This window comes from Parambassis ranga, chromosome 2 (genome assembly GCF_900634625.1).
Source record: "Parambassis ranga chromosome 2, fParRan2.1, whole genome shotgun sequence".
Lineage (NCBI taxonomy): Eukaryota > Metazoa > Chordata > Actinopteri > Ambassidae > Parambassis > Parambassis ranga.
In genome coordinates, this window is record NC_041023.1 from 16288659 (window position 1) to 16303433 (window position 14775).

Here is a 14775-nt window from a genome sequence, read left to right on the forward strand (position 1 = left end):
CTGAAGATTTTGGCACTTCAGAGTTTTGGCTGTACTGTAGCCTAAAAACAACAATACCCTTTCTCCACACAGGGCCTTTAAGTGTTCCTCACATGAGAGCATACTACATGTGATTTAAATTCTTCATACTGCATCTTTAAACATTAAAAATAAGCCTGACTTATAATAATAATTATAATCTAAGAAAAACACACACACATGCACAAGAGTTTTAATATAAATCTGTAAAAATGAGAAGTTTAATGGCAAACATGATAATGACAGAGTGATTGTATCATTTAGAAAAGCAACAACACAAAAATACATGTATCTGTGAAAAAAAAAACAAACAAAAAACAAAGTGTACCGTAGCTACCGTGAAACAGGTTTCCACTGGGTATCAAATCAGTGCACTCCAAAAAGTTTTTGATCTGAAACTTCATTTCCTAAAAATCTTAGAAAAAGGAGCTTGATCGTAACCCTGCTTCTTTAAACACAAAACGAAGACGACAACGGAATCGACAAATAATAGTTACAGCCTTTAAAGAATGACGTTTCAAAACCACAATCTTGACAGAAAAAATTGCACTTCAAAATACTGGTCGGGGGAGGTGAATAAATATTTGTAGTACCTTTCTATATCCATTTTGGCAATACAGTACATGAACACAGCAATAGTATATTAGAGCTGTTGACGGGGTTAATAGGGAAACTGATTAAAACTTTGTCTATTTTCATTCCAGCTGCTTTTGCATATAGTACAGAATTTGCATAATAGCACAAATAAATTAACACCGATGACATCAAACAAGAGGGTAAAAAAGATTTACAAAACATACTGCATATCTAACATAGTGTCTATATATATAATATTCATATAATTACATAACAGCGTCATTCAGAAGCGGTGCTGAAGTGCTCTTGCCTTTAGTTGTGGGGTTCTGAACCAGAGTGTGCTGCAGGATTTGGACCCTGGTCTTCAGTCTCTTGCACTGTCCCTTTTCAGACTCTGCTTCCTATCAGAGTTGTGTCTGGGAAGAAGGAGCCTTTTTTTGGCCTTGGGTGGTCTCGGGGTAAACACGTCTCTCCGTAATAGCTGTGCTCACCTCCGAGTGTCTCGTCTCAGTCCCGGGACTCGATGGTTGTTGGATGCCAAAGCATCCTTGAGTCTTTTGTCGTAATGACTCGGGAGGTGGGGTGCTAGCTTGGCCACTTGTCTCTTTGAGGGTGTCCTGTGGTGGCGGCAGGGCGAGCCTTCCCTTTGGAGAGTTGCTCAGTCTCCTGGACTCCCCTTTTCCCACCAAGCTGTACATAGGCAGGTGGGACCTGGGCTGGATCATGTGAATCCCTCCGATGGGTATCAGGAGGCTCGGGGTTCTGCTCGGCTGCTGCGAGTGCAACGGGAGGTGACTCAGGAGGTTGTGGGCTCCCCGAGGCCGCGTGGGATGCGGGGCGATGTGGGTCAGACTGACCTCATCCACTGACTGCAAGAACGATGAGATGAAAAGAAACCTGAATGGATCTGCTGGGTCTAGATTTCAGAATTGAGTATCTGAAATGTCTTTCAGACTGGACATGCAGAGAAAACATATTTTACCATGCACCTCTCCTTCCTGTGTCTCTTATCTCTAAAGTGTGGATAAATTGTTGAAAATGATGAGCTCAAACTGCACCATGTTCCACTCGGTTTAAAGAAGTAAACAGGTGCAGCACACAAGCATTAATCAAGCTCAAGTGAGAAGGTGACTAATGCTGCAGAAATGAGTCCTACAGGGAATGTGTTAGCATTTAGTACTTCCCGTTCTCTCACCCTGAAGTCATCCTGAAGTCAATGAGTTTTTGGTCGTGCGCCTGTGAGTGCACACGAGCTCAAAAGATGTTCACATTTAATTCTACCATATAAAACACACCAGTGGATACAGCACTGATGGTTAACAGGTGGTAAAATTGGACCACAAACAATGTCAGAGGATTAACAGCAGCAATCTGGCTGTGGTGACTTTAAGGTCATGTGACCGTGCTTTTGTTTGCATATTGCTCAACTTTTTGCTTTTTTTTCCCCAGACACTATTTAGGCATCCAACATGGATCAGTGCTGCTGAATAAAACCGACAAGTATGAGGTATCACATATCACAGCTGATAAGATGCTAACAAGAGCTAAAAAACTTCATCATCCTTGCTGTTGACCTGTGTCAAATACCCTCTCTCTCTCTCACTACATAGTTTGCCATTTTGTTGTGCTGTAGTAAAAATCAGTGAACACCATACAGTGTACACAAAGCATCCCACAATGCATCATGAAAAGTAGTCAACAAATGATGGTCGTGATATTAGCGGTTCATGTGTTGCTCTCCACATCTGTATATTTAGCCAGTGGAGATGCTGCACGTTGTCATGGTGCAACAGCACTGATGCAATTATCGGCACATACAAGGGAGCTACTGTCATCAGAAAACATACTAGTAGAAGATAATGGACTGAGAGAAATCTTAAAGGAAAGGTTATATATTCAAGAACACACTTTACATTATATTCTGTGCTCCTTACATTTTTTCTGGAGTTAATTCATTTTATAAAAAACAATCTGAGCAGGTCATTATGTTCAAAGGCATATTTGTGTTTCTAAATACAACTGACAGTCACACATGTATTACGTAATGTTATGTATTAGTAAGTGTGAGGAGGAAGCAGTGAGGTTAAACTGTAACATAACCACAAGTTTCAGGTAGGCATGTTTTTTTTTTTTTTTACATTTTATTAGCATGAGCTGAGATATGTAGCCATGTTGTTTTGGTCGTGGACATGTGGTTCCAATCTTTGGTATTTAACGATGGGCCTGCTTCTCATTTTATCAGCGGCTGCCCAGGGAAAACATGTTGTGTCTATTTGGGGGCTCTCCTGCATTATTTTAAGTCTGGGAGCTGCAGGCTTGGTTTGACTTGATATAAAACAAGAGAGTTGCCTTTCCTTCCCTTTCCAATAAATGTGCGACTTTAAAATAGCCTCGTATGTACCAGCCTATCTATATTTGTTCTAGATGTTGACTTACGTGGATTTAACTGAGCCACACAGGATTGGCTTTGTGAGCTGAATGCCGACTTATTTAAAACTGTAGGCTAAACTAACAGACTTGGATCGAGTCACAGGTGAGTGAAGACTGTGGCTTGAACAAAAGCCACGGTTTGACCAGCGGTAATTATACACACTGAGACAATTTCTTACTAAAGCATAAGAAAAACACAATGGCTCATATGAAGAAAAAAAAGTTATGTCATCATTATTTATTCAGTAACTCACCAGTCTCGCTGTAGGTTGTTGGTCCCTGGGATGAGGACAGGAGGTTTCAGCCAGGGAGCCTAGACGCCCAGAGGAATCCGGTCCCAGGGAGAGGACTATTATAGGAGAAAGGCCTCTATCTGGGGAGAGTGGTCTCTGGAGTGCGGTGGAGACATGACAACTGGATAAAGTAGGAGCAGGAGGGGAATGGTGAGGCCCGGGTGAAGGACTACGAGGAGGAGAATGGAAGCCTCCAGAGCCTCCTGAAGCGTCCAGGCGTCTGTGGGCGAACAGGGCCCTCCTGGCACTGGCGGAGCCCCTTTGGGTAGAATCTTTAGGGGTAAGCGGGAGTGAAGGGCTGGGTTCAGGTTGCACCAGAGGAGCTTTCCCACTATTACTGTAAGAGCTTTCAGTCACTGTGGACCTGTCTTCATCATGTCTGCTATGCCTGTCCTTTGTGTTGTCATCATCAAGATCCCCGCCTTCCCCCAGAGCAGAGCGTGGATCTGCTTTGTGTTGATCTGAGTGAACCTCACAGACTCCTAAGACAGAAAATAAATCTCTCTTTCACACAGCTCTCTTGTTTATATTTCTCATGACCAATCACAGATGAAGCCATATCTCATAGCTACCAATAGTTGATAGAGTTAATAGAAAATAGAAGTTAATAGAAAAAAGGCGAGCTGCAGCAGGTGCTGCTGATCATCAGTCCTTGATGAATTAATCATCAGCAGGTGTACAGGCCTCTATAAAAACAGGTTTCTCTGCAGCAATCAGGTGTGTGTTAACACAATGACAAGAGAGAAAGATATAAACAATGGTGTTAGAGAAGCAACTGTTGCTGGAAAGACTGAAAAATGTGTTCTACATTTAGAAAAATTATATTAGTACAGCTGAAAACGGTTGATCAGAAAAGCTATAAAACTAGCCTTCATTTGAGCTGGTTGAGTATCTGGAGCATCAGCATTTATAGGTTCGATTATACCCTCAAAATGGCCAGAAAAAGAGTACTTTCTTCTGAAACTTCACAGTCCATTCTTGTTCTGAGAAATGAAGGCTATTCCATGTGAGTAACTGCCAAGAAGAGCACAAATGGGCTCTAACCAGAATAGAAAGACAAGTGGGAGGCCCCGGTGCACAACAAGTACATTAGAGTCTCTAGTTTGAGAAATAGACGCCTGACAGGTCCTCAACTTGCACCTTCATTAAATGGTACCAGCAAAATGCCAGTTTCAACGTCCTCTGTGAAGAGGCAACTCCTAAATCCTGGCCTTCTTAGCCAGAGTGGCAAAGAAAAAGCTGTATCTAAAACTAACCCATAAAAGGAAAAGATTAAGACACAGACATTGGACAGAGGAAGATTGGAAAAAAAGTGTTATGAACAGACAAAGCTTGAGGTGTTTGGATCACACAAACGAACATTTGTGAGACGCAGAACAAGTGAAAAGATGCTGAAGGAGTGCTTGACCCCATCTGTTAAGCATGGTGGAGGTAATGTGAAGGTCTGGGGCTGCTTTGGTGCTGGAAAGGTGGGAGATTTGTACAAGGTAAAAGGGATTTTGAATAAGGAAGGCTATCACTCTTTTTTTTCAACGCCATGCCATACCCTGTGGACAGCTGTTGATTTGGAGCCAATTTCCTCCTACAATAGGGCAATGATCCAAACTAAGCACACCTCCAAACTATGCAAGAACTATTTAGGGAAGAAGCAGTCAGCTGGTATTCTGTCTGTAATGAAGTGGCCAGCGCACTAACCAGATCTTAACCCTATCAAGCCGTTGTGGGAGCAGCTTGACCGTATTGTACGTAAGAAGTGCCCATTAGCCAATCCAACTTGTGGCAGGTGCTTCAGGAAGTGTTCAGTTTACCTCAACAAATTGACCACTAGAATGAGAAAGGTCTGCAAATGGAGGATTTTTTGCTGAAAGCAAAGTTTGAAGGACATAAATAAAAGTGTGACACTCCATGGAAGACATGAAATTGTCTGTGGGCGACCACAAAGTTTTGGACAGTAGTGTATATCATTACATTTTATCATCAGCAATCTTTACTGACCATAATTAAATATTTTTTGCTAATTTCATGTTTTTTGTATCATTTAGAAACATTAGCTAGTATTAAAATCAGGAATGTGACGGGCTTTTGCAGTGATTCTGTGTTTTGGATAAACAGATATATTAGCACATGTTCTTAATAGCCCAAAATCAACACCATGATGTCATTTCTCTATAAACACATAATAAAAATAAACTAATTCTGATCAGTTGCCATGACGATAACAGTGCTGTGGAACACTGTGTCTCCGACGGGCTCTGTCAGGACTCTACATTCACAGTGAGCAGGGCAGACATGGAACACTGCTGCTGGTGCAGACAGGGAGTTGATAGACGCATCTGTGTTGCTTAATGTGTTATAAAGCTAAGCTGAGTGTTAGAAGAGGACATATATTTTGATCATGTGTTACTGGCAGGACATAGGGGTAGCTAGCATACCTTGATGTGTGTTCTCTGAGTGACTGCAGGTCTCTTTTCCGTGTGATCTCAGGTGTTCAGTGAGGCTCACTGCAAACACAACACAGCAGCTCAGTGGAGTGGATGTGGATACAAAATCATGATTTTTCACTGTGTTTTCTTACCCATATTTTTAAAGGTCCTGTTGCAGTGGTTACAAGTATACGGTGGTGATTCATTGGAGTCCTCACAGCAGATCTTCTCTCTACCGCCACCTGGCCAGACTCCATAGTTCGTATTTGATCTGTAGGTGTGAAGAGAGCAGGAGGTTTCAGTTTGGTCCCCGGAGTCTTTCCCTGTCAGTTGTCTATTGATGCTGTTCCTCTCGGGATGATAGCAGCAATCAATAAGGGTGTAACAGGAGCTGACAGAAAGGCCGTGGCCCCCTTCAGCACCTGTAAGCAGCTTTTTAGTGGCTGTATTTATCCAAGTGTAAGTGCGCTATCTGTTTGGCCTTTAACTACACAGGGAGCTCACACTGTGGCAGCTGGGCCTGGGGTCCACCCCCTTCATGTACACTGAGGGTCCCTCAGCGAGGCACCCACTTCAACTTCAACAGAGCAGCTTTCATAAGCCAAAAACCAGACCCCCACCCTCCCACCACCTTAAAAACCCCTTCACAGCTCACACCACCACCGAGTCCAAACAGGAGGGAGCCTACGATGCGGCTCAAGGTCCGGGGGTTTGCTGCTGCCGGCCAATAAAAACAGGCCAGAGAGGGAGGGAAACCCTGGCCCAGACCAGCTGCTGCTCCAAATAAGCATGAAAAAACACTAAAAATGAAAACACATTCCCACGACAAACAATGGCTCTGGTTATAATCTGCTGTTTTTTCTTCTATTTTCACTACAGGCTGCACGGCTGGATAAACTCGGCAGGTATCATAAATGGTGACTTTTACAGTCTCAAAAAACTTTAATGAAAGAGAAACACTTTGCGCCTTCATGCCTGTACACTAACCTCCTGCACTGTAAAGCAGGTATACACACAGGCCTTTATTGCAAAACCCTTCACACACAAGATCTGAATCTCGGTGCCCTCAAATTTCACCCTATATCACATTTAAAAAAAAAAAAAACAACTCTCAATCACCTAGCTGCCTCTGTCTCTGTGCCTCAGACAGACTGAGCAGACGGAGAAAAGGAGAAAGTGAGCGGGTGTGAAGATGACTCACTCTTTTAGGAAGGCTGCGATGAGCGTCGAAATGAGTCACAGGGATTTGTTTGCAGACCCAAAAAAAGAGATTCACAGATGGCACCTCTCTGCCTTGTCACATTGCAGCCGTGTTTATATCTGATAGGTATCAAAACTCAACTTGTTGCAAATTTTTTTAAGAGGACGTGTGTGCACCTTAAAACGCACACAAATTAATTAAGACATAGGAATGTTTTGTGTTTAGCACACTTTGGGGTGCGTTACAATCCATGACACACATACTAAGGGGTGTACATTCAGTTATATTTTTTATTAATAATACCATCCAGCCTGGACTCTTTGTTTCTAACAATAGCCTGCTCTGTTTTGGTCTCATAAATAATCATCTTTTAGACAAAATATCAGCTTTCTCAGATATTTTAAAGGCATCTCCTAACACCCTGCTGTTTTTTTTTGTTTGTTTCTTGCACTGGTAGCATCTATTTTCTATGCAAAGCTTTTAAAATGTGGTGTGTTTAAGCAAGACCAGTATCACTTCTGTTTCACCAGCCAATCAAAATCAAGTAGAGGTGGGACTTGGAATGTTAAGAAACAAAGAAGAGATGATAAGAAACTGATCAGCTAACAAAAAAACAGTGCTAGGATGTGCACCCTTTGCAAAGGATACATTTTTACATACTAGTGTAAAAAATGTGTTGCCTTTTCTGAACTGTTACTGTCGTGGCAAATTTTTATTGATGCCTGATTGATTTATAATGAATGAATACTTTTGTTGTCCCTCCTTTTTATAGTCCATCTGTTTTCCATTCTGTATGGAAGTTTTCCTTTAATGACTAATGTACATAACACAGACCCACTGTTTATTTTCTACTGCTCCTTTGGTGTCGGTGTGAGAGCGAGCACAGAGAGCCGTGCTGCTGTTCCATGTGAATGGTTGTGATGCTTGGTGTAAATGAATCTCTGCAGGAGCGGAGGAAGCTAGGTAGTTTCCTGGCTTCAGCCCCTCAGCAGACGGGCTCTGTTGGTACAGACAGCCAACCCTTGGCCTCTCCAACAGACAGTTTCCAGAACACACCACACAATGTGACGCATGCTTTCAACACTCCCAAGTCTGTCAGTATAAATAAATTCAAAGTATGTCAGCATTGAACCTCAGATCATTTCTGTCCCTGCAGTCATGAGACGTCAAAAGGTTCTACTCACTCTTTCTCTGACATCCAAACTTCCTGTTTATTTATGTAGTGTGAATCGGCATCCTCCTCTGCTTCCTGCGTCTTCTTCTTATCCACATTCTCCTCCTTTCGTTTTGACCCATTGTCATCTGTTGACTGCTGTCCTTTCCCCGTCCCGTCATTGTCCCTGCAGTTGTAGACCTACACTCGAAAGAGACATGGGCAAATTCACCAACTCTGCTCCAGCATGCCCAGGGAGACAAAAATTGGGAATTCTCATTGAAAAATTATAAAGGTAAATAGTTACAAATTTTTAAATTATGACTGGAAAGATCAAAACAATATTAGTAATCTTAGCCACTTTGCTTAAGTCTCTCATAAAGTCAGTGTTAGTGCTGTAATTACCTCAGCAGAGCAGGGTCTTTTGTTGTCCTCCTGCTCCATTGACTCTGCTGTCCGGACTGACATGGGGGATATGGTGTAGATGGATGGACTGAGCCTCTGCTTACAGTGCAGCAGAGAGAGAGCCGTCTTGCTTGAGAGCCCGGGTGGGTTGGGGTCGTAGCCGCTGGTTGACCACGAAGAATACACCGAGGGCTTCTGTTCGTCCAGAGCAGACGGGTTTGGTTTAATGTAGTTCAAATAGCACCAGCTGTTGCAGGTGCTTGACAGCAGACTGGGGTATGATGGTCCAACATGTGAGATCGGAGGATAAATGCCTGGTGGAGGATTCTCCCGTTTAAGCTCCTGGTTGCTAGGGTTGACCGTCACCTTGTCCACACCGCCCACCTCCTTGTCCTCTTCTTTTACTCTTTTCTGCTGCTGTTGGGACTCTAGAGGGAGCTCTATGCTGTTGGAAGGGGACAGCATACGCTTGTTGCCACCTGAGCCTGATAACCTCAAGCCATCATCAGAACACAGGTAAAGATCTAGACTGCGTTCAGTGGTTGAAATACCTCCACTATGTGACACAGCGTCTACGGCCTCCTGCGGCCTGGGAGAGATGGACTGGGACAGTGTGGTGTATATAGCACATGCTGGGGTGAGAGTGTCTGTTTGGAGGCGTACAGCTACTGCTGGAGATATGATGGGCCTCAGAATTTCTAGACTGGAAGTGATGTGAGGGACGGAGTGTTGGATGTGGGCGTGACTTACTCGAACCTCTGAATACTCTTCGTGTCTTATAGGGATCTCTAACTTGAGCCCAGTTGACATTGGGAGGTAGCGGGCTCTGGCTGCCCCTGATGGTCCATGTGAGGGGTACGGCTGAGGAGGGGGCTGCTCTGTATGGAGAGGCAAGGCCTTCTCTTTTATAGCTACAGGGGGAATGTGAGAGAGCGACAGGTCTTTGCTGTCCATTAACTGGATATTTTGGGTAAGTTTCCACTGAGAGAACATCTCTTTGCTTTGTGATCCCCCTGGATTATGCAAAACTGTATCTCCTGATAATGGAGAGGAAGAGGACCTGCTGCAGTAGACAGAAGTTGGGCTTGCTTGAGAGGATTTGCTAGAGCTGATATGGTCAGGACTATGGCTCGGGATGGCACATTGCTGCTGCTCCTCCTCTTCATCTGGATCTCTGATAGCGGTGTGTCTCATAAGAAGACATTTCCTTCTTTCCCTCCAGCCAACTGCAGAGCGCTCAGGAGACAGACAGCTGTAATCAAAAGATTTGCTGCGGGCCATTAAGACACTTGTCTGTGGGTCATGAGGGGCCTGCTCGGATGCTGAACGTCTCATTTCTCTGTGCTGATGCACCCCAGGTACTGTCAACATGTGAGGAGCTCTGGATCTCCTGAGTGGTGTTGACGTTGCTATCTCCATGTCAGGCCTGTTTGGCTCTTCAAATGATGTGGATCTGCTGGATGTATATGATGCACTGCTGTCCTGACTAGGGCTGCGAGGCAGGGACACAGAATCAAAACTGGATTCCCCAGAGGACTGGGCTGCCTCAGCTAGACGTAAGCGCTTCTTCTTTGGAGGAAGCTTTTCAATGGGGAGCTGCGCCAAAGAGGGGCTTCTTTGCGGCCACTGGAATTCATCAGGTTTCTCTGAATGTTTTGATTCTCCTGAGATCTCTGTGCTCATGTTGGAATCCTCTGTCACCAGGATTTCAGGAACCTGCACGTTGTGCTGGCGGACCAGCTTTCGGGGTGTTAGTTTTGTTGGTTGTTGTTGTGGTTGCTTCTGAGGCACAAGCTGAAATTCTTCACAAGGTGGAGAGTTCTTTTTCACCTCAGTGCCTTGACTCTCACTGCACAATTCTTGCTTTTCAAATGAACTGGTATGCTGGATTACAGAACAGGTTTGAAGCGACGGCCGCCTAGGACTCTCATGTGCTACTCCCGTTTCATCTTTGTACTTCCCTGACAAGAGAGCAGGCAATGGTTGAGAAGGAGAAGAGGGGTCATCAAATTCAAAGCTCTCCTCTTTCCTTCTCTTGCGCATTGTTGAAGCTCCTGCTCGGACAGCATTGTTAATTAGCTGTGAGCACTCCATTTGACTAACTACTGCTTCATTTCTAGTTGGATGTGCTAGGCACAGGCTCTGCTTGTGTTTCTTATAACCGTCCCAATCCTTGCATCCAACACCGCAAGCCTCACACTCATATGGCTGTGGTTGACTTTGCTTGTGGTCAGGCACAGCGGTTACACTGTCAGGGTAAAAGGAATGGGAGCTTTCGTGTTCTTCCTGTGTAAACTCAGCACCGAGTGGGATTTCAATAGCTGGTTGCCGTCTCAGCATCCCATAACGACGGGGCACCTGCGAAGGTTCATCAAAGGATTGAGTTGAGCGGAATTTGCTGCCGCTGGAGGCGTCAAAGGAACTAGCTGCGGATGGCATCGAGTGACTTCTCATCAGAGGGGCGGTGGATTTTTGGCCAGCTGGCTGCTCAACATTTAGGGATGGATGATGAAATTTTTCACATGGAACTCCCATGGTGATGGACCCACTGTTTTTATAACCCACATCTCCAGCGTTGGGGCTATGAATAAGGGCTTCTTTTATATTTGAACTCTTCTGAGACTCTGAACTGTTTTTTCTGGAGAGAGAGAACCGCCTCGGTTTCACACTGTCGATTTTACTGGTGTCTACCACCGCTTCGTTGATGGTGATGAGCTTGGTGATATGGTCAATAACCTGTTTCTTGGGCACCGTGAATGAGATGTTTTTGTCTTCCTGTCCGGAAGGATGCTGGTTATGATGACGAGACATCCTCTGTAGGTGTCCGAGACGCCCATATTTACCGAGGATGATTTCTGCATAGCTTTTGGCACTTGTGTTTGGGGGGCTGTCCTGTGACTGTTCAGTACTTTCAGAGCGAGAGAAATAGCCGGATTCTGTGCTGCCTCTACTACCTAGTATGAGTGATGAGGTCTTTTCATCTGATGAGTCTTGAGGAGCGTGTTTTCCTCTACTTAGACGCAGGGCTAGTCTCTTTTTCACTGCATAGGAGTCATTGTTTCCTCCAGTGCCCTCTTTGCCTGCTTCCTTTATTGAGGTCACGCTGTCTTGTCTTTCGGTTAGGGATGCAGCTGATGATAGCTGTCTTGTTTCATCTTCTGACTCTGTGACTTGATCCTCTATAGATTTTGGCTCCCCAAGTGCCAGACCTGCCTTCACCCTGTGGGTATGTGATTTGCGGTGTTTGTACAGGTTACTCTTGGTCTTAAAAGAGAAGCCACATGGGGCGCAGGGATAGGGTCTCTCACCAGTGTGGGAGCGAATGTGTTTCTGTAGGACACTGGGTTTTGCACATGCACGGCCACAGTAGGTGCAAACGTATTTGCCTGGTCTTTGAGGCTTACGCTCACGTTTCTGTTTTGGGGTACCCTCCTGGGTTTCTGGTTTAGACTGGGCATGGCCACCAGCTGAGGATAGAGGGACTCCTGATGACAAATCAGAAGCTGTAGATGCTTTTGTTGTTGCCGTCGCCTCATCTTTGTGCTCCAGTGCTGTGTCTGTCTCAGTGCTCTGTCGCTGGTGCCTGAGACGTTTACGTTCAGGGTTCTGTCTCCGAGACTGTTTAGGTTGCTGCTGTGCGCCATGTGGCTTCTGGGAGCCGGTTTGGTGTTGTTGGGGCTGGGAGGGACACTTGGGCTGGGGGCCTCTCTGAGGAGACTCTACTTGAGAATGTTCTTGACCTCCGGACTGCTCCCCAGTCGTTAGGCGACTATGCAAGGCCTCCATAAAATGGAAGGACAGCCTTAGGTAGACACGTGGGATGCGTCTGCCACTGCCAGGCTACAGAGTTAAAGCCCAATCTAGAACTGGGTAACAGGTTTTATAGGAATAAATCTTATCAAACGTTACTTGATGTCTGGTTTCATTTTTTCCAATTGTCTTTGTTAAACGTTATTGCTTTATAACAGAACGATGCCGTCAAACGTAGTACGCTGGCATCGATGAGTGCAGCTGTGATATGTCATGTGCGGTGGAAGTCCTCTTCCATGCTGACCTAAAGTGTCCCATCATGAAGCACTCGGCCACTTTTGCTGCCTTACCGACTGCTGCTCAGTTGATTCTGCTGTCTTCTCAACATGGAGAACTGTGAAAACAAACAAACTCATTATATACTGTAGGATCCACAAACAGATGACCCTCTGGCCGTTCTGCTAGCCACACATGGATATTTATGTTTCATGTGTTACATAATCACTCTGTCCTAACGTTCCATCTTTCACTTTCCCTGGCTGCTATTTTAAATGCTTTATGTAATATGTAAAAAAATGATCAGCTATTCTTCCTTAATTTATTCCTCTACATATCCAGCCCATAAAATGAGTCCCCCTGCACCTATGTGAAATGCTTTGCCTGCTTCATGATTCATTTCATTACATGTGATTCTACATTCATTAAAGCCACATGAAGGTGAGGGACGGCCGGTAGCTATGGGTGCATACATGAGGTGACTCAGTGGAGATACTGAAGAAAATTCCGAATGTTTTGTGCCAGCATACTGAAACAGTAAACAAGGCATCCCACGCACCAACCAGCTGGTTTGTACACCCACATTCTGGTGGAAGACGACGAAGCTGCTGAATATAATCCAAATGACTGATAACAGGTTGGTAGCCATCTTTGGGGACAGTTATATACATGTTAAATGAATATAAATCATTAATATGACAACATAGAGGTGTAGAATGTCTGCACTCCTGGCATGATATAGCTCTAAATGTACGCCACTCAGGTAGTGTAACCGGACAAGTCATCTGACTGAAAATAACACCCCCAGACTGTGAGCTGTTCAGAGTACACTCTGCATGACTGTGAAGTACATTTCAGGTGGTGCACTGAAATATAGGCAGCACCTGAAACATTTGAACTTCTTCCAGACTTTAGTGAAAAATGTTCATTTACACCTCACATAGTGAAACTAGCCTAGCAGCCACCCTCCACCCCCCTCCATCCACACACATACAGTTTTTTTCCTTCTTTGGCTCACAGCCGCTGTGATTCTCTCTGCATGAACTGTGCTAGAAGACAAGTCTGGGTGTGATACTCTCTGTGTTAACAGCAGACAGCTGTATGGTACTGCATATTCAGTGAATATCAGATCTGCAGAAATCAATCCATTAAATTAATCTTAAAGGAGAGCTCCACCAATTTACAGAAATTTGTAGACAACTCCAAAAAGATAATCGTCCTTTACTCATCTTACAGAATACATGCCCTTTTCCTATTATTGTATGGGACAAGCCACTGAGTCATGATATAAAAACAAAAAAGGTTCAGAATGTACTGGTATCTGTGCAAGCCAAAGAAACTAAACTAAAAATGCAATATGAATTTTCATTAGTGCTGAGTGAGCACAGTTTCTGCAGGGTGTGTTCAAAAGCTGCAGGTTAAGTTAAAAAAAGGTGTTATATAAATTTGTGAAAGGCCGCGTCCATTCATGCACAGGCACAGAAAGAGAATATTGTATAAATGGCTTTTTAAAAATCTTGTCAATTTCCTCTTCTCACACTAATGGGCACCCAGCGGTGGTTCCTATGGTAACGGCCCTAAACCATGTGGTAGCAGATGGAAGGAGAGCTGGAGGGCTAAATTTATCTTCCAGCATCCTCACTGACTACAGAGAGGAAGGGAGAGAGAGGCAGCGAAGGTGCCTCCCTCCCAGAAGCTACAGATTTTTGGAGCGAGAGAGTGAGAGAGCATGTCTTTAAAAAAAAAATCAATACTTTGGGAGTCTTAAATTTGTACTACACTTGTACATTGTTCTTTTAGGAAGGTAGCACAGAGGAGACCACAAAAACGGATTAACAAATCCACAAATCTTAGCCTACAAATTTTATTCAAAATGGTGACTTATTCCACAAGATTTATGCATAAAAAACATGTAAACACTGTAAATGAATCATTATCATGCAGACTCATCTGACCTGAGCAACACCCTGAACAGTCTCATCTTTTGTTGCGTTTCCACCACTGTGTCAGCTGAGCATTATGCATCATGATGCTGTCGAAAGCGCAGCTCCATCAGCAGCCTGATAACAATGCTCTCCAGGGACGGAGGGGAGCCCTCTGGGAGTCATTGCATACATAGCCTTCCCTCTATATGTGCATGTGTGTGTGCGTGCTTGGGGAGCGCTCCCTCAGGTCTACAGGAGGACATGGCAAGCATAGGAGGCTGAATGCACAACACAGGGACCTCATTCACTACCAGCCTGAGCTGTG

At 44.4% G+C, this 14775-nt stretch overlaps 1 protein-coding gene across 2 annotated transcripts in view; it reads right to left on the reverse strand.

Annotated features, from left to right (window-relative positions):
• Window positions 1–464: 464 nt before the first annotated feature.
• Window positions 465–14775, reverse strand: part of hivep3a (HIVEP zinc finger 3a) — a 31533-nt gene continuing 17222 nt past the window's right edge. For both annotated transcript variants that reach the window (XM_028396414.1, XM_028396420.1), the window contains 6 exons: window positions 8500–12643; window positions 8126–8295; window positions 5893–6011; window positions 5750–5818; window positions 3279–3799; window positions 465–1463 (listed from right to left, as the gene is read on the reverse strand). In XM_028396414.1, the coding sequence (XP_028252215.1) occupies window positions 999–1463; window positions 3279–3799; window positions 5750–5818; window positions 5893–6011; window positions 8126–8295; window positions 8500–12285 (5130 nt within the window). In that variant the 5' untranslated portion in view covers window positions 12286–12643 and the 3' untranslated portion in view covers window positions 465–998. The remainder of the gene's footprint in view (window positions 1464–3278; window positions 3800–5749; window positions 5819–5892; window positions 6012–8125; window positions 8296–8499; window positions 12644–14775) is intronic.